The sequence below is a fragment of the Myiozetetes cayanensis genome, unplaced genomic scaffold, assembly GCF_022539395.1.
Source record: "Myiozetetes cayanensis isolate MyiCay16 unplaced genomic scaffold, myiCay2020 scf10, whole genome shotgun sequence".
Classification (NCBI taxonomy): Eukaryota; Metazoa; Chordata; class Aves; order Passeriformes; family Tyrannidae; genus Myiozetetes; species Myiozetetes cayanensis.
The window spans coordinates 16,629,903-16,653,784 of NW_026086605.1; the positions used below are offsets into that span (position 1 = coordinate 16,629,903).

At 39.7% G+C, this 23,882-nt stretch overlaps 1 protein-coding gene across 1 annotated transcript; it reads left to right on the forward strand.

Moving 5' to 3' along the window:
• Positions 1 to 7,917: 7,917 nt before the first annotated feature.
• SLC35G1 (solute carrier family 35 member G1) lies at positions 7,918 to 18,205 on the forward strand. Its single transcript, XM_050305328.1, has 3 exons — positions 7,918 to 8,134; positions 12,003 to 12,183; positions 12,688 to 18,205. Exons 1-3 carry the CDS (start codon positions 7,927 to 7,929, stop codon positions 13,445 to 13,447), a joined length of 1,149 nt encoding a protein of 382 aa, XP_050161285.1. The 5' UTR covers positions 7,918 to 7,926; the 3' UTR covers positions 13,448 to 18,205.
• Positions 18,206 to 23,882: the final 5,677 nt, after the last annotated feature.

Here is a 23,882-nt window from a genome sequence, read left to right on the forward strand (position 1 = left end):
TTACCAAATGTGCAGGGTAATGGGGAGAATACAATACTACTTGTCATGGCAAATCAATGCTGTTGCCTTATCTGAGATACTGCATGCAATACTAATGGAGCCATCTGAAAAAAACACACTGCAGGGTGATTAGGGACTCAGAGAGATGTGGAAAAACTCACTGATGATGTGGAACAAGATGACACTTGACGCTGCCAAACACCAAGCCATAAACTGAAATACCCTTCCCCCCTAAAATAAACTCTGGCATTCGTTGTAATAGGCAGTTGTTGCGTACAATAACATAGCATTCAGAAGGTCAAACATGGACAAATTACATAAAAAATGTAATTCTATTTTTTAGTACATAAAAATAAACATAATCGCTATTTATTAGGGAAGAGGAGGTTCTTTGCACTTCTATCAGAAGCATCTGGCTGTGGCCATTTTGGCTAAAAAGCCAAGCAGCAGGATAATGAGTATGCTCCAGTGTGGTATTTCCTATCTCTGTCTTCATTTCTTGAGGCACATTGCTCAACTTCTTTGCTGAGGTCCACAAAATAAAATGTATAAGTTGTACATATGAATTATCTGTTCAGAAGCATTTATAGTACTGACAAAATCTGGAAGATACAGACAACATAATTCCTTAAAATTATGTCAACAATTAAAAAAATTTGGCAAACCATTTGCAAGCCCTTGAGAATGTAATTGCACAACTTGGGCTGTATTCAGCTATTTTAGTCCTGACCAAAGTAGACTCCCGTGGGAAGAACAGAACTTAGTCTTTTTATAAGCTTATTATTAAGATTTGAACATTAGAGCTGCAGGAATATTAGCTGCAAAGTACCTTATGATTAACCAGGTAATAGTATTATCCTGTGAGGGAGTAATTTCTAAATCACAGGAATAGATCAACAAGTTTGGAAAAACAAACAAACAAACCCCAATGTCACAATTTCCAATAACTGAAATTTGAAACCTCTATCCTGCTCCTTTTGTTCCCCATATACAATAATATAAAGATACTGCCCATTCAGGAAAAATACTGGTGAATATATTGCTCAAGAGTGGGAAACAAAGGAAGAAAAAGGACAAATCTGGAACAGAAAGTTTAATTGCACCTGTGAATATCTAAATTTTCTGAGATATAGATTATTCCTAAAAAGAGAACATCCTTTTAATGTTTACATTTGAAGGCATTAGCTACCTGGATTATAGATTGAAAACATAAATAAAAATCCACGGCTTTAATTCACTGGCATTAGTCCAGTCTTAAATCCCATCTCTAACTTTTCCTTAGCACTATTTAAAATAACAATAACTCCTTCAAACTACACTCATTTTAAGTCTGGGACTAAGAAAAAATATCTGGTACAGCAGCTGCTAGGAAAGCTCTGCCTTTCTATGCAGGGTTCTGGAGTACATCAAACTGCAACAGCAGTACGATAATCATATTTTATTATCTTGAACCAAATGCGAAACAAATGTTTGTTCCAGAATTACAACTAAGTTCAGAATTTCCATAAAATTATTTTGAAAGCAGCAACAATATCAGAGGATTTAAGAATAAGAAAAATGGAAGATAATTTCAACTGTTTCTAAAAAAATCCTATGGTTCTGACTGTTGTCTAAAAGTTGCATTAATGTAACCAAGTACAGTTGCAAAATAATCAGTTAATTCAATGACATGAAAATTGTAAATTGTACCTGGCAAGACTATTACATATAAACTACGCTAGAGCAACATCACTGTATACAACCAGAGCTCTCTTAAGCCAGTAAATTGCAAAGCTGTTTCCTTCTTTGAGAGCACTTTGTAGCCCTCCTTGTGCCTGTGCAAGGAGCAGGCAGCCCAGAAGCTGCCCTTGAAAGAAGGAAACAAGCTCCATGCAAGCCTAGACAGCGACAGTTTCCTGGAAGTACATCCCCAGACCAGAGGCATTCCTCCCAGTGACAAGGACAACTCAGCAAGGTCTTGAGGGCACCAGTTCTTGCATGTCAGAACATTCCCAGTTTTGTTGGCATTTCAGAGGGAGTAATCAGCTTGTGTGTGTCATCAAACCCAAGCTCACTTAGTGTCCACTTGCTGGGGAGCCAGGAACAGATTGCAGAGATCAGCACACTCTGCAAAAGCTTGGTCAGCTCATTCCTGAGGGGATGCCACTCTGGCACTGCTCACAGGATCTAAGCTAGCTGAGGTTACATGGACTAAAATAACCACTGGAGTTAGACCTGGGTTCATGTGCTCCAATGTCTTGCCTACTTGGAAGTGATGCTTAAAAAAAAGCCCCATCAGTATGGGAATTACAGCAGAATGATTTCCCAGGATACCCTCTCTGCCTCCAGTAAGGAAGGAAAAGAAACCACGCTTTTTGCCTTAAGGGGGTATTCTTGTGGACAGCAAAATGCCTGGAATAGATACATTCCACATGCATGGCAGCAGCAGGGTTTTTTGCTATAACAAGGAATGCTCTTCTGCACTGCGGCTCTTGGAAGTAATGAAGGAGCACTGACTCAATTAAGAAATGGTTAAAAAAAAAGCACCCCCACTTATGTCTGTGACAAAGGGAAAGGATTTTAAACCTATGTTGCAAGGTTTTCTTTACATAAAAACAGTTGGAGTTGAGTTTCAGATCACTCCCCTTTCAACATACTAGTACAAGCAAACTGAGAGGAGTAAGCATTGCACTAGCTTGTTGGAACAAGGTGAGAGGTGCACAGGCTGAATCATGTTAGCCTTTTATATAATATATAGTGGTTTATATATTTATATATATGTTGTATAATGTTTTATATACTTATATACAAGATATAAAGGTATGATAGAGTTCCAATACAGTAACACTGACCCATCACCTGGGACAAGGTTATGCACGTTGTCTGTAATTTTTGTTCTGGGGAAAAGTAGAAGCTAAGGAACAATAATTTCCTTCAAGTAAGGCATGTAAACAAATGCTTAATAATTCATAGGAGTTGCAAGTAAGGAAGTTTTCCCCTTCCTGCCCTGCAGAGCAGGCCCAGGCAGATAGCTTACAGAATAGGAAACATACTGTGCAAGTGCCAAGAAATGCAGCTGATTGAAATAGTTCTCTCCCTTTCCGCGAAGAGAAACTATACATTCAGCCATCTCTACTGCTGTAAAAAGTCAGTTAAAGTGACAGTGAAAAAATATAATTGAACAAATTATCTTCTTTTAACAGTCACAAAGACCATTATAGAACAGAACAAAACAAGACAAGTGAAAATAGCAACTTTGAGCAACTCCCACTTTCCTCTGTTCTTTCTTGGGAGCTCTGACACTCAATGGCACTCAAGTTGTACTTCTGCTCTCTGAGTTTTGTACTGCACTGCCTGACAGAAATCTCTGGAAAGTCCCCATGAAGTTACATGATTTATTATTTTTCTTTCTCTTCTCTCCACAGTGCTGAGTGCCATGAAGAAGGAAGAAGATTATTACAATGATCCACCCCATCTCCTGTTTTATAGCACTATTCAGTACAACCACAAGCTCAGGGAAAAGAAGACTGTGATACTCTGAACATACTGTGGCACAAGATCAAATGTTTGTGCGACAGTCCTATATATACATGTGGAAACAATTCGTGGTGATGGCAAAACTGAGAATCATACACCATCCACCTTAACAGGGAAGCTGAAAAATATGGGTGTCTTCTAACACATAAGATGGAAATAAAGCCCACTAAGACAGGCACTGGAAATTTGATGGAGAGGCAGGAGCTCATATGGACCACATTTTCACTGGGCTGAAAGACTACAAGTGTTCATTCATTTTACACATAACTTTTTTTTTTTTTTTTAATGTGAGACTGAACACAGGAGCATGTCACACAGGGAGGTGGTGCAGTCTCCATCCTTGGAGATATTCAAATACCCAAGAGAAAGACTCTTGAACTCTAGCTGAACCTGCCTTTAGCAGGCGGGGTTGGGCTAGATGACCTTTCAAGGCACCACGTGACCATCAACCTCAGCTATTCTATGATTCCCAAACAACTCTGGGTTGGCCAGGAGTTTGAATGAATAATCAGGACTATGAAACTCCTTGGTGCTACAGCAATCATCTGTTTTATGGCACTCAAGTGCAGAGGTAAATGGTTATTACAATGCACTTAAAAGTTGGATCCATTTCAGAAGCTGATAAAGTAATTCTTATCTATTTTTTGTTCAACCTTTTCAGAAGGAAATAAAAAAATGCAAGTTCATTATTTATTGTTACTTCCTTTTCATTAGTCTATGATAGTTTTAATAAATTTATTGCTAGACAACTTAAATCCCAAATTAAGATCTTAAAAGTGGTTTTACAAAATTAGCATTTTTACAGAATAAAAGCCATCAATACAGACTGCTGTTTTGATTTAAATCTTCCACTACTTTTATAGCTTAAGCAGTACATAACTGTGCTGACACAGCTATGTTCAGATCAAACTGAGATAGATGTCACCAGGGTTTTCCACGTGCAGTACCAGGAATCCATCCTGCCATCTTTTTCGCTGGAGCTCTGCAAAGCACCGAGTGCTGCCCTTAAGTGAGGTGAATGAGGGCTAGGTCAGTTCCAGGGCTCCCTCAGTTTATATTATTTAGTTCTCACTAAACCTCCAAGAGCAGCAGTGGTTCAAAAAGCTTATTAGGGTATCTCAGCGGTGGATAAAAGAAGTGACGTGATAGTGGATAAAGTTCTTATAATCTCACAGAAAACTCCCACGGTTCTCCACAAAACTCACTTAATTGCTTTGTCATTTGTGCTCGGTAAAGTTTCTGAAAAGCCACTCTGAGGAGTCAGAGACAGCATTTGCAGGCAGGGAGATGAAAACAGAACACTAAAAGAGTCCCTCACCAGACACACAGACCCAGACCAGTGACTCGCTGCAGTACTTTAAAGTACCTGTCAGGTTTGTATCTCAACATGCAGTGAAGTACTGGCTTGTTCCTGGCATACATAATGACAAAAACTGTCTGCCTAAAGTTTGGATGAGATGGTAATATTCTTCCTTTGGAAAAGAGTAACCCAAGAAAGCTCCCTTTGGGGAGAGTGGTGACTATGCAGGAGGTATCTCCCTTTCTGCACTTATGGTATTTTGGAAACCAAATAAATGCCATTTTAGCTTGGTGCTGTAGTTTAACTTTCAATGATCAAATTGCCCAAGTTTAATAAAGCTTTTTCTTATAGACTTTGAACTCAGAGAAGAGACTATAGGAGGTCCTTACTCTTTTACTCTGTCGAGCTGGTGATGTGCTGGAGAAGGAACAGCTAGTTCTGAGCACAGTATTACACAGACAAGGCTTAATCTGTACTTGAAAGGGCTACATAAAACATTGACCTGTCACATTTATGCACCTACTTAATTTTCCAATCTAGGGCATCACGACTGCAAATTACATTTGCCTGCTGGTTAGTCTGGGCAGCTGCAACTGCTCTGACTCTTTGCTCAGAGAAGAGGGCTGTACTTTACAAGGAGAACTTGGAAGCTCTCAAGCTGAGACAAGCCTGGCAGTTTGACCAGGAGCAAACAGAACACTTTATGTATCTTGGTATAAACAAAGAGTGCCCTTAGATGGTCCCTTTCAAATCCAGACGTGGAGGGGTACGGAGGGGGCTGTTGCAGTCTCTTTGAAACTCCCTACTTGGCACTGTGGCACTTAAAAAATATTACTTTGGATTTCATAGTGGCAGTATTATAAAATAAATACATAATCTGCATATTTTAACAAAGTTTACAGACAAACAGCCAGAAATTGTAAGTGCTCACTATATTTTGTTCTGTGTCTGTACTGTGGGCTATGTTTTGGCTCTGGTTTTCTTCACTGAAGACTCAAGTTAGCCAGCTGCTCCTGCTGTTGCTGCCTACAGAGGTAACTCACCTACTGACTGTGGCGATAGGCCACAAAAATCTGTGTGGTGTGCTCTGCCAGCCAGTTTCACCCTTGCTGGGCAGGGAATGTGCCAGGTCTTCCTCTGAGAGACCTGTGGGATTGCCACCCTGGGATGGCTGCTGAGAAACAGAATCTCCACTGCTCTTTCACCAAAACTTGTCTGGGCAAGGCCAGCTCTAACTTTGCGTTTGCAATTCATGGAATACTGACATGTAAAAGCTGCCTTGGAATACAGAGAAGTTTAAGTTTCTAGAGAAAGTAGCAGGCTGCCAGGTTTATTTGCACCTCCCTCTCTAAATTAAACCAAGCTCCGAGGGACAGGGAAGTGCATTAAGAAAAAAAAACTTCTTAATTAAGGCTGTTTGGAAAATTTTGCTGGCCTGCTTGTCCCCTCTGTGGGACAAGCAGCTGCCATTGCATCTCCAGAGGAAAGATTTAGTAAAGCTTTCAAAATAGACTTTGTAGAGGGCTATGCTGCTAAGAGCTTTAACAAAAGATATTTATAACTAGTGTACAATATAGTTACTTATTTTTTCGGTTTATAGCACTAAGAGACCAGATAATGTAAATATTTAGAAATAGTTCTGATTTAAATACAACCTTATTAATTGATTTATCTTATTTTAATAATTGATATAGCACATCTAATTTTTAGCTAAGAGTAATTTGTGAAATAATTCTGGTCATATTAATCAAATGCTAGCTCCAAGATAATGAAATACTTATGGCTTATAATGAAATACTTATGGTGGGTTAGCATGGACTATAAAAAGTGCTAAATTAGCGGCAAGGAAAGCTTGAAATAGCTGTTATGAGGTAGCTGGAGGGAAAACTTAAAATAGTTTCTGTGAAATAGTTTGTATTTACCATTTAATATTGATTTTGCTAAAGCTATATATTACATTTCACATTGTTAAGAATAAAGAGATAAACACAGATTAATTTATGCAGTTAAGAAATTAGTGTGAACATAAATCTCTTCTTTGAATAGAAATTTAATTATTGAAAACAGCTCGACTTGCTCGAAAGGGAAATATTTCAGCCTTTGAAATTTATTCTGCTTCTTTTACTCTGCACGTTTTGATCAGTAAGGAAAAATGGCTATTCTATATTTCTTTACATCCTTTGCGATTCCCCCACCCAAAGACATAGGCGGCATTGTTTCCTTAAGGAGAATACAGCACGGGAAGGTGGTTAAATGATTTCTGTACGCTACCAACAATCCCGACCGGGTGGCGCGCCAGGCTCCCATCTCCACCTAGACCCCTGAGCGCAGCCGGCGCAGGCAGCAGGTGTTCCAGGGAGCGATGGAGCGATGCTCTGCCCCTGCTCACTGACACGGCAGCGCCGACGGGCCCACCGAGACTCAGCCCGGCTGTTCCCATGGGGGTGGAACGTGGTCGGGCGGGACCACACCGTGACACCCGCAGAGGCCGTGGCAGGTGCTGCCTGGGCTGATGAGCCCCTGCGGGCTGAGGAGCTCCCGCTGCGAGGGGTCAGTCCCTCACAAGGGACACTTTCAGGAGCAGCGAGACAATTTCATTCCGGGCGCGCACACGACGCAACAACGCCCCTAAAACAACTTCGCGCCGCCGTTTTCCAGTGTTTTGCCTCCTCTGCTCGCGACAGCCGCGGCCTGTGCCGCCCCCTCGGCTCTGCGGCGGGCTCAGAGCTCCCCCTCCCGAGGCACCGCAGCCTCTCTCCTCCCCGGCACAGCCCCCGCTGCCCGCGCCGGGTCCCTCTCGGGGGGCCGCCGGGGAGGAAGCGGCGGGGCGCTGCCTTCTGCCTCGGGAGGGGTGCTCGGCGGCCGCCAGGCTGCCCAGACAGGTACGCCCGCAGGACGAGACGGCTGCCCCGCTGGCTCCAGGCGGGCCCTGGGGGCGGTGGCGGAGCCGGGCCCCGGTGGCAGCCGCCCCGCCCCGCGGGTGCCCGGCGCTGCGGGCGGGCCGAGGGAGGGCGGCGGGCGGCGCTGGGCGGCCACGCCGCATGCGCAGGAGGGCAGGTGCCGCCGGCAGCCGAGCAGCGCCGGCAGCATCGCGGCAGCCCCGCGTCCTCATGGTGCCGGGTCAGGGCGACGAGGGCGCCGCTGCTCCGGCGGCGGGCGGGCAGCAGCAGGAGGTGCAGCCGGGCCAGGAGGACGGGGCGGGTGCGGGGCAGCAGTGCCTGTGCCCGGCGCCCGGCATCGAGGCGGCGGGCGCCGAGGAGCGCCGCGCTTGTGACTGCAGCTCGGGCTTGCCCTGGCCGCGCTGCTGCGAGGCAGCTGGTGAGGAAGGGGAGTGGGTCAGGGAGGGCAGCATCCTGCCCGCTGTCGGGGTGACATTGCCGGCGCGGGGGCCGGGCAGCAGCCCGAGGGCAGCGGGCTGTCCGCACGTGGCGGCGGGCGCGGAGCGGAGCGGGGCCGGGCGGCCGCAGAGGGCGCCCCGAACCCGCGCCCTCCCCGCCGCTGCCGAGCCGGGTCACACCTGGTGCCCGCCGGGTCACCCGGGGCGGGCTCGGCCTCGCCCGATCCTTCCCGCTCCTCTTCCCCGGGCACGCCGGCCCCGGCGGAGAAGTGCATGGGAACAGGCAGGCGGAACTTCTTCCGTGCCCCTCGCCCTCCATGGCCCCGGGAGCGGGCAGAGCGCTGGGGCCGCTCATCCCCACGGGTGGGCGGCTCCTCTGTCGCCTCCTGAGAGCGCTTCGGGAGCGATTATCCCTCGGGAAACAGTACTTCCTGTTGTCAAAGTTTTGAAGAAAGACCTGACAGTTCTGGGTAAATAGAGGCACCTTCTGGCAGTGTGAACTTCTGGCACTGTTAAATACGTTTGAGCAGGGGCACGAGTGCAGTTCACCAGGTTCACGGACTTGTGGCTGTGATTCCCTGGGCAATTCTTTTCATGCTTTAGTGTGAGTGTAGTCTTTGTTTTGTCTTAATCTGTGCTTCGCTTCTTGGTCATTTTCAATTGTTAAAGCCACAAACTTCCTGTGAAATACTCAACATATGTAAGTTTTACATGGAGTCTTTTTAAAACATAAATGCCATCTTAAAATAACTTCTGAGGTTGTTATCTAAAGTACTTTAGCATGTGTAGTTTCTAAACAATATCACTGAAAATGTATTTGTCACTAAATTGACTGTAATTGACTTTCTAGTGAAATATAGATTTGATAATGTGCTGCGGAGAGATCAGAATAGAAGAGCGTACTTGACCAGTGAAATTCACATTAGTGTCACTTTTGAGGCAAAGCTGAGGGAGTGGAAAGCAACCAGTGTTTGAACTCCTGAGGAACTTGTATTAACTCACCAAGAAAAGTACTTTGGTTTTGAGTAGTCTGTCTGGCAAAATTTTTGACAGAGTCTATGACTGAACTTTATGAATCACCCCTAGATCCTGTTTGCATGACCATGATTAGTTCATATGCAGGCTGTTGTGCTCCTGGCACTTAACAGAAGACTGTAGGAGAGCTGTTCTGCTTTTTATAATGTGAAGAATGGATCACAGTCATCTGCCTTTCCTGAAAGTCTGGGAGAATCATCCTGCTGACCACCTTTGCAATAACCAGTACTCTTCTGTCTCTGCTACTATTCTTAAGGTGCATATATGTGAGAAATGTGATTTTCCTCACTGTATGCATTTTGCTGGTATAAAAACTTTTTAGAACAAAGCACGGCATTAAAACAACAAAATTTACACATGGAACGACATGCAGTGGGAGGCATTTGCCTAGGACTTAAAACAGGAGTGGAAAATTGTTTGAAAGGTTGGAGTTGGCCAGGGAATAAAATTGGAAAACCAAATCTGTAGCCACTCAAAAAAGAGGACTTAGGTACTGCTTGAAACTTTTTTATTTCCAGGCTCCTACAGTCTTAAAAAAGCATGAGTGCTTGAATGTTTTGATGGCATTGGGCTAGTATTTAGAGGCTTAAGATTTTGTGGGGTGGGATTGTTATCTTAATCTAACTTCTCCTTGCAACTTACTTTGAAATAAGTACTCTTCAGAACTGCACTTCTTGTTTTTGGTGGAAGAACTTGTACCATTTTATTTTTAAAAGGAAATAAAACACTTTCTCATTGCACTGAGTACGTGCCTTGGCAATGCAAGATGTTGATGGTTTAAATTCTAGTATTAAAAGATTCTGTTTCTGGTAGGCTTGGTATATTGGGTAGCTTACAGAAATGAGTTCCTTCTGCTTTTTCTTTGTTCTTGCCAGTGCAAGGCTTAGTTCTGGGTATAAGATCCTCTCAGCATATTTTGTTTTAATTGGATTGGTTTTCCATTTCAACACTTCCATTATTTAGATTGGCTTTGTTCTGTAGTAATCGGACAAGCTATCATGCCTGAAATAAAAGTTAATAGTTCTGTTTGTGCTGTGTTCATCCATAAGCCACCATGGGTTTGGATTTCCCATTTCAGTTACAGGCCAGTTTGATTCCTCTTGCTTTAATATTGAGACGTTGTTGATTTTGTAGTTCTGTTGCGTGACTATGTGGATTAGGACATTACATAATTCATGAACATTTTTGAAATCCACTGTTTCATAGTTGGTAGATGTCCCGGTCCAGTGTTGGTTGGTGGTAGTTTTTATAGTCCCTTTTATGTAAGTGGTTGTTGCTAAATAGAAATATTTCTAGTAGAAGCTGTAACTCACTTTCAGTTGCAGCGTGGCAGGATCCCTTGAGAAGCAGGCCTTTTGCCTACTTTGGATCTGTTTTAATGCCCGAGCCTCTAGAACTGTGTCAGCCCACAGTCTCAGCTCTTAGGTAGTAAGATGCAGTTTCTCAGCCATGAGTACTGATCTCCAGGAGGATCAAAGTGGTTTGTAACAAGTTTTGTTAATATAAAAAAAAAACAACCACACACCCAAAACAAAGCAAAAAAAGCCTCTCAAAACCATATTTAGTTGCTAAGCAACTCACAGCAGTACCCTGCTGGTTATGTTTTAGAGGATCCATAAGGCTCACAGGCTGCCACACTAATGTGAGATGAGGCACCCTTTTATCAAAACACTGTCTCTGGGACATGGAGTTCTCACTCCTATCTTTAGAGAGTGTTGTAGAAGAAAAGGTAACTCCTAATGTTTTATGCAGACAGAGAAAAAGAGACAGTGAGGTAACATCCCACTCAGATTGTTAGATGGGTTCTCTTTTTTTCATGGTGTTCACCTCTAGGTTCAGTGGAAAGGCTGTTACTTTTACGAAACAAAGCAATTAACAAAAAAGGCTAATTTCTTTGGAGATGGTGTTGAGGTCAGCAGCAGCAGCAGTTCTCCTTTTCTCCTTCTGTTTTGCTTTTTTTTGTTTGTTTGTTTAATAGTCAAAGGTGGAGAAAATGAGTGGAACGAGGAAGAATGTGTTGCTGAAGAGATCCCGAGGCAATGAGGAAGCTTGACACTATTTCAGGAAAGAAAAGTGTGATAAATAAGCATAAACTACAGTCTTCATGGAATTATGATAGACATCAGGCCTATGATGCTTTACTATTAGTCACTTGAATTTATTCTGTTTAAAAATGTATATTTGATGCCTATTTGAAGAACATATTTGAATTTTTATAGCAAGATAAAAATGTTATATGAAAATTCTGTAGGTCTAGGTCATATTTAGGGTGATTTAGCTACAGAGTAAACATGAGGTATAACAAAAGTGATGTTCTGTACACAAATTTTATATGTGTGGATTGGTGAGAAAAGGAAATTAAATATTTGCTTGTGAACCTGATTTAACTAAGGTTCATAAGCAGATGATTCCCAAGGTAATAAGTTTCAGAATTTGACCATGGGCCATTTCGTAGTCAGTTATATTTACTGGTCCTCAGGCAGAATCATAACTAATCGCTATAGAAAATCACCCATACTAGTCTGATAGCCACAAGAAGTAAAGCTAACTTGTGTAGAACTGTGAGAACTTTTGTATCCCAGGTGTTAGAGTTCATCTCTTACACCCTGTTTTAAGAAAAAAAAGAGACCCGTGGTGGTCAGTGAAAAATATTTTCAAGGTAGGTCTGATAAATACATGTAATATTTGCATATGTTTCTTTGATTCCCCTATCACAAGAATCGCTACAGATGTATGGAGCACTGCAGTGGAGAACTACCTGATCAGAGAAGTCTTCTAATAGATCCTTATTAACTGTAGAAATATCTGTTGCAGGAACAAAGAAGAAAACTACATGTCCAGGACTTGGTCTGTTTTATACCGTACTGTCTGCCTTCCTTTTCTCAGTGGCCTCTTTATTTCTTAAAAAAATAGAAGATCTACATTCAGTGGAAGTGAGTGCATTTCGATGTGTTTTCCAAATGGCATTTGTTCTTCCTGGTTTAATATACTACAAGTAAGTATAGCAAATGTTTAAATTTTAAGTTATTTCTTAAAAGTAGATCTCCAATTATCACTTAAATCAGATTGCAATATTATTTTAATTTGAACTTCAGCTGCATAACTGCATTGTTTTGGATTAGTTGGTAGTTTCTTAATATGATTCAGAAAACTGAAAATCTTTGGCTCCCTGAATTGTAGAGGTTTCTACAAGGATTATCTTGTCAAATGCTTTGATCTTCCATGAAGTGGTGATCTTAAAAAAACAGAGGGTAGTTTGTAGATACTCTTGCCTTACTTTGCATGCAAAACATTAATAGCAAGAACAGGTTCTGAACTCTGAATGTGATTGTGGATCATGATGAAAATAAATTGTTCTGTGATTAAACAGTTAAAAATATTTGGATATTGAAGTCCCTCTTGTAGAAGGGTGTGTGCCATCTAGATGGGTGTGTACATCTAAATGTGTTTGAATGTTAGTCATGAAATAAGCAATTAATGTGACATTTCTGTTTTTCAGAACAGGGTTTTTGGGACCAAAAGGTAAAAGAATTTTTCTTTTCTTCCGAGGATTCCTTGGCTCTACTGCAATGGTTCTTCTCTACTACGCTTACCAAGTCATGCCACTGGCCGATGCCACTGTTATAACTTTTAGCAGTCCTGTTTTTACGTCATTGCTGGCATGGATCTTTCTCAAAGAGAAATACAGTCTTTGGGATCTTCTGTTTACCCTCTTTGCAATCACTGGAGTGATTCTTATTGCCAGACCACCATTTCTGTTTGGGTCACGTGATATGGGGATTGAAGGAAGTTACACAGATCACCTTAAAGGAACTATAGCAGCAATTGCAAGCACAGCATCTGCAGCTTCGACTATTGTTATACTAAGGAAGGTGGGAAAATCTGTGCATTATTTTTTGTCAATTTGGTATTATGCAGTCATTGGTTTAATTGGGTGTGTTATAGCATTGTTTGTTTTGAATGAATGGCGTTTACCACAGTGTGGTAAAGACAGGGTTTTTCTAGTTTTAATAGGCTTGTTAGGTTTAGGGGGTCAGGTATTTCTCACAAAAGCATTACAGATAGAGAAAGCTGGACCTGTATCCATAATGAGAACAATGGATGTGGTTTTTGCTTTTATTTTGCAAATTCTTTTTCTCAATCATCTGCCAACTTGGTGGACTGTGGGTGGTGCCCTGTGTGTATTAGCCAGTAGTATTGGAACCGCCATTCGCAAGTGGCGACAAAGCGTGAAAAAAGCTAAACAAAGTGAAATCTAAGAGTATAGAAACTAATTCATTGCAGAAACAAGCAATCTTGAGATATATATATACATAATATTTATTTTTATTTATTTTAAATATCGCATTTACCAAATTGTAGTACCGAATTATATCCAATAAAATAATTTTTTTTTTTTTTTTATTTTAAACCAGAATTGAAGATGTTTTAGTAATTGATTAGGTATATGCTTTTCTTTTTCATATTTAGACCTGAGCAGTGGAAAGATACTTTAAAGTTGTTGCTTTCTATCAGAAGTGGACAATGCTCTCAGGCACATGGTGTGATTCTTAGGGTGTCCTGTGCAGGGCCAGGAGTTGGACATGATGGTCCTGATGGATCCCTTCCAGCTCTGCATATTCTGTGATTCTATGAATATTTATTTTCCTGAAGTTCTTGACTCTCTACTTCTTAAACCCTTTCTTTATTCTTCAGAGCAGTGAAAATAGTCTCCCAGGCTTATTTAATACTATTCCATGCTTGATTACCAGAGGGATTGCAGTACAAAAGTTAGAAGGGAATGAAGAGCTAGTAATCTTTAAACAACCAACTTTTATAGAACACGTAAAGCTTGCACATTTACAAGCTTTGTATTTTTTTTTTTTTGCACCAAACGGATGCCAAATGGGGATTTGTTTTTAATTTGGATTTTAAAAGAACAAAAGCTATTTCATCTTTCCAAATAATATAAAGAGAAAATTAACTTACGAAAATTATCTATCAGCTTTACTTTCTTTTAAAAAGAATGTTAAGTGTGTGTATTTGCTTTACAGACACAGTGAAACAACCTAATCCCCTTTTTTTTCCCCAAATGCGATTTTCTCAATAAACATGTCTTTAGTTGCTGAACTCTCAGTGATGAAAGACAATGTTTAATTGTATACTGCTCTTAAATTAGCCATTTCTTGTGGTATGGAATGTTACTCTGTAGCTGCACTTTTCTTTATTCTATGCAAAAGATGATATTTTTTAGGTATTTAATATAGGTTATTTTTAATGCTGCTTATGATCCTTTTGTTTAGATTCTTTTGTACTAAAGTTCTTTGTGAGACCAAGTTTAAGTCTCCTTGGCCTTCATAAAGTTAGGAGCATTTACAATAAAGCTTTTGCCTACTTTCTAAGAATGTACAAGAGTGCAGGTAGTTGCAGTTTCACAGAAAATGCAGGTTGGCCGAGGCCATAGAGATTCTACAGGAGAGGTTTGAGGAGAGCTTGGTGGAAGGGTAGAGCTATGCATACACATCACATTCAAGCATCCACACTACATCAGGCAGTGCTAGTGGGCAACTTCAGCCCCTTTTCTGCAGCCGGCGCTTTTAAATCTACGCTTGTCACTTTTCTCGCACATCTCACTTTTATAGGCTTTGTCTTGAGAGCAGCAAATACTAAGAAAAAATACTTGTGTTACTGATCTTGGTGTCCTTCATGTTTGAGGAGGACCAAATGTTTAGTATCAGGAAGTGGGATTTTCCCAGATTGAGACTTATGTACTTTCAGGTCTTGTCTCAGTAGAGTTTAAAGAAAATTTTAAGTCGATCTTTATTTGGTCATTTGTATCATGAGGAAGTTTTCAGTTTTTTACTCACTCTAATGTTTTTCTAAAGGAAAATGCAGTGTTCTATACACTTGATATACATTTGTTTCAAAATCACTGAAGGTGGTGGATGTTTCCTTATTTTGATTTGTAGATGTCTAGTCACATGTCTTTTCCTTGTCAATAAGCATTGAATCCTGTCAGGGCAGATCTAGGGACTCCAGTCCCGAAGGACTGGAATGCATGTAGTACTTTGGGATGTATCTGGATGTGAGGAGCCTCTTTCTGCAAGTTTCTGTATGTAAACCAGCACCCTGAATCCATATGTGTTTATGGGTATGAGCAGATTCCACTTGAGTGATAGAGTCAGTCCTGCTCATAGCTGTGTGTTTTCTGCTTCTCCTCAAGGCTGAAGTTCAGCTACTCCCAAAGGGGTCAGGAGTAGCATGAAACTGCTCTCCTATGTCTTTAGAACCTCATGTAATAAAATTCCAGTTTGGCACCTATTTTGCTTAATACTTGGAACTGTGAACTGGGATTGTTTTTCTGCTGCTCAGCCATCGCTGCCATTGAGCAATAGCTTTCAGGGAGGGAAGGAGAACAGACTGCATTTTTTACTGCTTCAGTTCATGTTTAATATGCATGTGTTTGAATTGCCACTTATAAAGGTGTGGTTCCAGAGCAGTTCAGATTGATGTAAACTTGGATTGTCAGCTAGCCCTGCTCCCCCCTTTTGGCTCAGTGCTTGTGCTTATGAGGTTATGTGATGAGCTAGACCTGGGAGCTGATCCAGCTACATATCTTTTTAGTAAGGTTGTTGGAAAGAGCAAGACCAGTGTAGCCTGAACTCAATGACACTATAAAAACAGTAGGAAGGGGAATTAGATAATACTTCAAATTACAGCATATGAATGCTGCTATGTCAGTACAGAATAAAAATAATGTGGAAGCTTACATCAAAAACTCTTTTGCTCATACGATTTCAATGAATCTTTTTTACATTTGATAGAAAAGAACAGGCTATTGAAGAAAGGATTGTTTTCTTACCCTTAGCATATAAATAAATCTAGAAAATAAGCTGATCTGAAATCAGCATCCAGATATAGTGGCTGGTAATTTTTGTCTCAAGTTCTTGCAGAAACTCTTGATATATTTTCATACCTGTAGTGCCAAAAAACCCAGATGACTGTTTGTTTTTTTTTCTTTGTTCAAACCTATAGGATCTCCTTTTGGCTCCATCTGCTTATTTCCTCTTGCTTTTCCCAAACCTTCTTAAATATTTAAGTTGTTAAAATAACTATCTAAACAAGATCCTATGTTGGAGAACATTATATGTGTTGGAACATTATTTTGATTTTGATCCATCTTTTAGAGAATTTTTTAACTGGTATGAGAATGAAGGACTTGACTAGGGCTTCTCTAGTCATAAAGCATGACAAGCTAGATCCTGTAACTAGCTTTTCTAGATGGTATTGGGCATTGAAGACATTTAAGCTATAAGTTTTTCAACTGCCTCAATTTTAAATTTTTTCTCTCTCTCAAATATAGGTTTAAAACCTAAATATTAGCTGTAACCCTTGAAGATAAAGAAACTGTAAAATTAGGGGTACTATGAAATGATGGGGGGTTTTTAATGGAAAATACTTCTTAAAATTTCTGTTAAGATGGTAAAACTTTTCTTCAAATCTTAACAGTTTGAGAATCTGAAATGTAACTGGCTGAGCCTTGATTCTTTCAGATTCTGATCTTTTTTAGCTTTAAAGTTTTAATACAGCAAGTTTCTCAGGGTCAAAAGTTATTTTTCTGAGCTTTGAGTCAGAAATATATTCATGTTCGTCATCAGTAGTGTCCTGTTGTGATCTTTACTTTAAAGTTTGATAAACATACTTTTCTAATAGAAACTTCTTCCTTTGTAATACAATGGAATATTGTTGCATTGCAGTTGCTGTGTTATAAAGTTAAGTTTCTCTTGAATTTCAACATATTCATTCAATGTACTGATTTCAATGAATCTGAGTAGAAAGAGTAATAATTAATTATTGATTGTTTTGCACATAAACATAGGGTCAACAGATTTAGTTGTTACTGATGCATCACATGCATGGTTCTTATGTTCTTTACTATGCAAGACACTGTAGTTGTCTGTGGTCTTCAGTGGGACTTTATAGCCTTAAAGCCTTATGTACCCAACTCTTCTATAGAAAGCTGTTGGCAGAAAAAGCTATGTACTGTCACTGTGCAGCAGCCAGTTTCTTTCAGGTTAAGGTGGTTGTCAAAGTATGATCTAAAAGCCCTTTGAATACACCAAGAATTTGACAAGCTCATTGTGTAGGCAAGGGCAGTCTGCATAATTAAAGTGGATTTCCTGCGTTTGCCTAACACCAGGCATGAAGTAGCCTCACCTTATCAGCATTGGTAAAATAACTAGTTCAATGTGTCATTTTTTATTCTGAAACTTGAAACTATTCTCTTTCCCAATTCCAAAACACCACGATGGTGCCTCCTGTGATTGGTAATGACAAGATGAATACTACTACCCTGATCATCATTTAGAATAAACACCCCCACGGTATTTTCTCTTCCTTGAGCTTTTTTTCAAGCTGTCTGTTGGAAGAAGGTTTATTTCTAGAGAGGTAGCCTCTTTAGAAGTTATTTTCTTGCTAACTAGCAGCAGTTAACCAGGAAGAGTCTGTTTCCTATCTAGCCATGGGAGGCTCATCTGTGGCATCAGTCCCACAAAGGCAGTGGGAACATGATCTCTGCCCCTACGTGGGTTCAGGGTTGGCAGTACTGACAGCAGATGTGCAACACTGACTTCAGCAGGACATTGCAGCTACCAGCAGAATGTTTTTGTGGTCCTAACTGCCTGTCCATCCAAAGAAAATTTTGGCTTTATATTCCTGCGGATGCAGGTGACTTCAGGGTGGAACATACATAGACTTCTATGGTGATAACACTTCTGTATATCAGAATGAGTAATTTCCTATGTTATATGAGTTACTGTATGACAAAAAGGGGGTAAAAATACCCTCAGCATTAATTAAAGCATTTTTACTATATCGTATATATTGTTAAATATATGTTGAATTATATGTTTTGTAGAAGTTACTGGCTTTGTTATGTAGTAGTATATTTTTATAGACAATTCTTATATATTGAAATGTTAAGAATATTTTCATAAGAGATTTATATTCATCATTGCTAATAAAATGATCCTGAAGAATTAGTCTCTGGTTTTGCATTGATTAGTGGAACATAACTGAATGTAGTGATTGTAAAAGCTTTATGAAAGAGATGTTAATCAAACAGCCCCTGTTAAACATGAGCATATGCCTCAAATTCTGCTAATACTGTCATGCTATGTCACTTTTTATGCTTTGCAACTACTTAGAGAAAAAAAGAAGCTCCATCAGCTTCCATACAGCAGTTTCTTGACTGGAAACACTGTGACATTGACAGATCAGTAAAGTTAAATTTTCCTGTGTGCAAGTAGTGATTTGTTTCTGTGTATTTTTTTGTTTTGTTTTATTTTATTTCTGTATATCATGATTTGAATTCAAGTCTTATCTTTCTTGTCACAAGGTGATAACTTAATTCATCCTGGTGTGTCAATAATTAACTTTTCACTAAGGAGGAAAAAGCAAGGGAAAAAACCCTTATGTGTAAAACCATCATCATCGCTAAATATTACAAAAATATTGGAGTACTTTTTTTTTATTATCCTGGTAAGTGCTTCTTCCTACAGTGTCAGCGGATTTCTGAAGCTTACACTTGAGAGCTTTATGCATGTAACAAATTTTATTTCTGGGTGTGACTTAACATTAGAGAGGGAAAAATAGATGGGAAATGAAGAGTTGCATAGTGGGGAATAACTAGCAGTGTTAGCCTGTCTATCCAGCACCCCCTTCTTCACTTAGTAGGCTCAAAAATTAACTCATTGTAGGACAACTTGACACCATCTGTTTCACAGGCTCTAAAGTAAAGAAAAGAACAAGGTACTTCAAGAGAACTTGCTGTGCCAGGCATAGGCAGGGGAAGAGTAATTGTCAAAGAAGCTTTGCCACATTCTCGTGGCAGCTCTGTAGGTTCTCCAAACAGCTAAAAATATGTAATAGATAGAAATTTAAGCTTTAAGGGAAAGGGGAAAAGATTTTTGGATAGGTAATATTGAAATCTTCCTTATTTACAAACGGTAGGTGATGTAGCATGAGAGATGAGAGCTATTATCTATTGCTAGATAATAAATCTCTTGAAACAAATTTCTAGAATTATGTCTATTCACAAAAAAACCCTAAAAACCAAACCAACCAACCAAACAAAACACCACCAAAACCCCAAACCCCACAAACTCAAAAGAAAAAGAGCACTGTGTGTTATCCCCTTATTGATTTGGTAAAGTGTTCTCCCAGTCCTGAGCACAGGAAGTAGTACATGAGATAGGATGTGCAGATGAATTGTTCAAATAGGTTTCAGTTGATACTTTTTACTCTTCAATTAGCTTTTATGGAACTGAATGAAGTTCGTATGTTATCCTGTCGAGGAGCAGTGGATTCTGGAAAGGATAATAAGAAACTAATTTGTCATCTGAATTTACGTACTGAGCAATGGAAAAGGGAGATTTGAGTTCTTGCTCTGCTAAATGAGGCGATGCTGGGTCTCTGTGGAAGAGGTGGAAAGAAGACCCGTGTTTTCTGTTCGGGGAGTATGAAGTTCTTCAACTTTCACTCTGTACTGTGACTGTTCTGTCGGCAGGTGGGGCTGTTTTTCTTATTTATTCCTTAGTGCATAAACTTAAACCTTCTTAAAAATCCAAATCCACAGCTCTAGACAATAAAAGTTTCAATACAGTGTGATGTACACACTGTAAATGTTCCATTTAAATAGGAGTCCAAGTACCATTAAAGCATTTGAATGACTAAACAGAGTATAATTTCTGATGTTTTAAATAGTATCATCCACCCTCTCAGAGCAAAAGGTACTAGAGGGTACAGAAGAACTTTGGCAACTCTCTGAAATTCTGGGGAGCAGGAGAGTGTGGACCTTGTCCCTTCATGTGAACGTCAATAAATTAGCAGGTAGTGAAATTGGACATCTCATTGGTAATGATGTTGCTGGGTATGAAACAACCTGTATATGTAGCATATGTCCTAAGCATTCTTTTTATTAAAAAAAAAAAGGAAAAAGGGAGGGATAACAAGTACATTCTTGCTATTAAATTCTTTGGGGCAAGAATCAAAGTGATGAGCTAGGATGAATTTAGGTTACTAGTTCTAATTTTGCACAGATAGAGAGCACATGTGCTGTCTGAGCAGTTGTCAGCAGGTTGTAACTGTTGCCCCCTGTTTTCTCCTATTTGGCTGAGGGACTTTAAAAAAACCCATTTCTGTTCCACATCAGATTTTTATATTGGGGTTGGGGTGAGACCCCTACATAGTTCTTGAGCAGGTTCTTGGTGCAAGTGCTGTGGCAGGGAGGCCCTATACCTAATCCAGTACCTTATTCCCAGGGCCCTGCTGCCAAATATTTCCAATACCAGAGTTTCCTGGTAACTCTCTTGCTCTGTTCAGCACAGCACAGGGCTATGGACAGGACCAGGTGTGCTGGAAGAGCCTCTTCAGTCAGAGCAGTTGATTTAACTGGGAAGTCGTGCAAGCTCTTGAGCACAGATGCATCATGCTGTGCCTAAAGCCTGGCAGAGTTGAGAAAGGGGTTCCAACTTAATTTAAGGGGGAGGAATGTTAGAAAGGGAGGAGGTGACACAGTTAAGTACTACAGTGAGCTAGAAAAAATACTTGTCAAAATGTTTTCCATTGGAAGGTTGGCCGGAGGATTTTTTGCTGGTGTTAACTGGCACTGGTAGGTGTTGTTCTACTTAATAGGAAGTAGTGGACAGCTTTTGGAAGCTAAGTAATGTTAGAGAAACACCTTTTTAATATTATTTGGAAAGGCTACGTGGCAGATCCATTTTATTTCATAAAAAATCCCCACAGTGCACTGTGAATCAGATAATAATATTTACTTTCTACTTTCCCATTTGCACTTTATGTCTTAAAACAAATATTCCTTTATATTACCATGAAAACTGTTCAGTCATTACTGAGGTTTGATCAAGAAGCGAAGGGAAAAGCTGTTGCTTTTAAAAAGTAACCCTGATTTTGTTGGGTTTTTTTTCCACTTTACCAGAAATATTTCATGCCAACTAAAGCCTTGTAATAGATGTGTATTCAATTTCTTCATTAAACGTCATCTTTATGTAATATGAACAAGATCCTATGTTCTACTGTTTGTAGTAGTGTATGTAGGGGGTCCATACGAAAACACTTAGCTGATGTTCTTTAACCTTGCCGTATGACAAAACAATTTCTTCATTATTAAAAATTTGAAATCTCCCATGGGAGCACTGCAAATAGCCAGGTAGCCTTTTCTACCCGGGAAGCCTCGTTTGCTCATGTGATTCATCTCCCTTTCCTGCTTTATCTGCCAGAACCATGTAGCTTATTTCCTTTGCAGTTCATTAGTTCTTAATTTGCAGTAAAGGTGGCTGATTTCAATTTATGATATTATCAGCACAGTTAGGCTATGTTGTTTTTTCAAGGAAGGAAGGAAGGAAGGTGTGAAACATATCTATATACCTGTATCTGTATATACATATATAGATATAAAGCCTGTAAACTTTACAGTTTAACCATATTTTCTGCATCAATAGGACTTTTAAATTTTAATGTCAGTGTCTATCATAAATCATCTTGACTCAGCTTTAGAGAACAGCCCCTTGTATCTGCCGTTCTCTTGGAATTAGGAGGGAGGGGACAGAAAAGGGAAAGGAAAAGTCTGGGGGATAATCTTTGTTCTCTCTCTGGCAAGTACTCTGCAGCAAAGCTGTCCCAGTGAACCCTGTTTGTGTGGTTGGGTACAGATTTAAGGAAGAGAAGGAACAGTTTGTTCTCTGCTGATTATATAAGAATACCCTTAAGAGCATGTTGCTTGCTTCAGATTACAGCCTGTATCCCAGGATTAGCATGAAAGAAAATAGGAAAACTGGAGTTATAGCCACATTTCTGATTCTTTAGTATACCTTTATTAAAATCTGGAAACCTTGGCCTTGGGGTAGTGGATGATACTTTATGTTAGCCAGCCTGTAGCACTCTAGATGTCAGTTTTGATCAACAAATTTATATGCTGTTTCCTTGAGAGAAATATACTTGCCAATTTGATCTGCTCTTTTAAATTTTGTGGAGAACTCTTGTCTTTCCAAGTTATATGATGCCCACAGATGTTTCTGTAGCATGTTTTTCTCTTTTGCCTTTTGTCTCATTTTCTTGGATATTTAGAATGTCATTTCAGGATTAAAAGCTTTGGTTTTGCAGTCTTTACTGATAATTTTTTGTGACAAAACATATTTCCTCAGATATTGGGTGTGCAGTGACAGTGCACAGAAAAGGGCACTAGAGATCAGTGAGGACAATGCAAAACTCCTAATCCTGTATATTGTAAAGATTAATGTGATTTGAGATTGTCCATGTTATGCTCTCTGTCCCCTCGAATGCTCACATCGATGGGCTGTTCACTGGAAAGCCAATGGCATTTACAATACACTGGCAACCGACAAACTTGAAATTGGGAGATACCAATACTGTACTGCCTTCAGAAATCCTAGGAATTTATGTTTTGGACAAACGGTTTATGAAGATCTTCCCATACCAGCCTCTTTCCCAGACCATTCTTAAGCAACAGTTTTGCTGTTACAATCTGGTTGGCAACTTTTCTGCACATGATCTTAGGTCATTAATTTAGAATCTGGTGGTACTTGTGTTTAGTTTTATTATTTACTTTTTCTTTAATTCTCAATTATATTTTTACAACTTCTGTGATAATTTCAGGTGTACCTTTATTGGTACGTTATCACACTTTGAAGAATTTTTGACTAGGTTGTTTGGGATTTTCGATATTAAATTCCTCATAGCCACATGTATTTATTTTCTTAGCCTTAGCATATATATGACTCCAAGTTGTAATTAGTGACTCAGTGTTAAACTCTACCAACATGTCTATAAAACACAGCATTTGGATATTTTGATGAAAGGAAATTGGTAGATACTGCTTTTATAAATCTGAAAGCTGCAGAGCAGATGTGGAAGGAATTACTGCAAAGAATCTCAACTGGCATATAAAACAGAAGCTGAAGTTTATTTTGGTTTTATTATAAAAGAAAAAACATTTTGCTAAGGTTCTGTTGTATTTAAGGTTACATAAAATTGAGTTGTTCAGGACTAGCTGTGAAACTATGCACTGATGTGACAATGGAACAAGGCAATTTTTTTTCCTTTATTTAATCCTAGAATTTTACATGTTGATTGTAAAATACGTATTTTTAGAATTTGCAGTAAATTTAATAATGTTCCTTTTAGGGGGAGAAGGCTGTAATAGATCTTGCAAAGTTAATATCCTTTTTATAATTTCATGAGCAAGGACCAAAGTAATTATTACGTTTTTTGCAGTCTGATTGTCTGGCTTCTCCCATGGAAAGTCCTGGTCATATATGCTCATTCCTGAATAACTATTAACCACAAGCATTCCCGTGCTCTCACATTTTCAACACCTAATCAGCCAGCCTGACTTTGTAGAAAACACTAGATTATTATTTACTTATTTTTACAGATTTCAGCAATGCACTGAAGTGCTCACCAGGCTAAAACATGGGTGCTGTTCCAGGGCTAAAACATTTTTCTCACTTTATTTTCCTTTTCAATGAGACTGTTAGTGTAATACTACATTAGAATTATACTACACAGGAAAAACACTACAAGATTTTGAGTTAAACTTTTTACATAGAGGGTACTTGGAATCATCCAACATAAAGTATCTTAGCATTAAGAAGAGCAAAAATACTAACACACTGG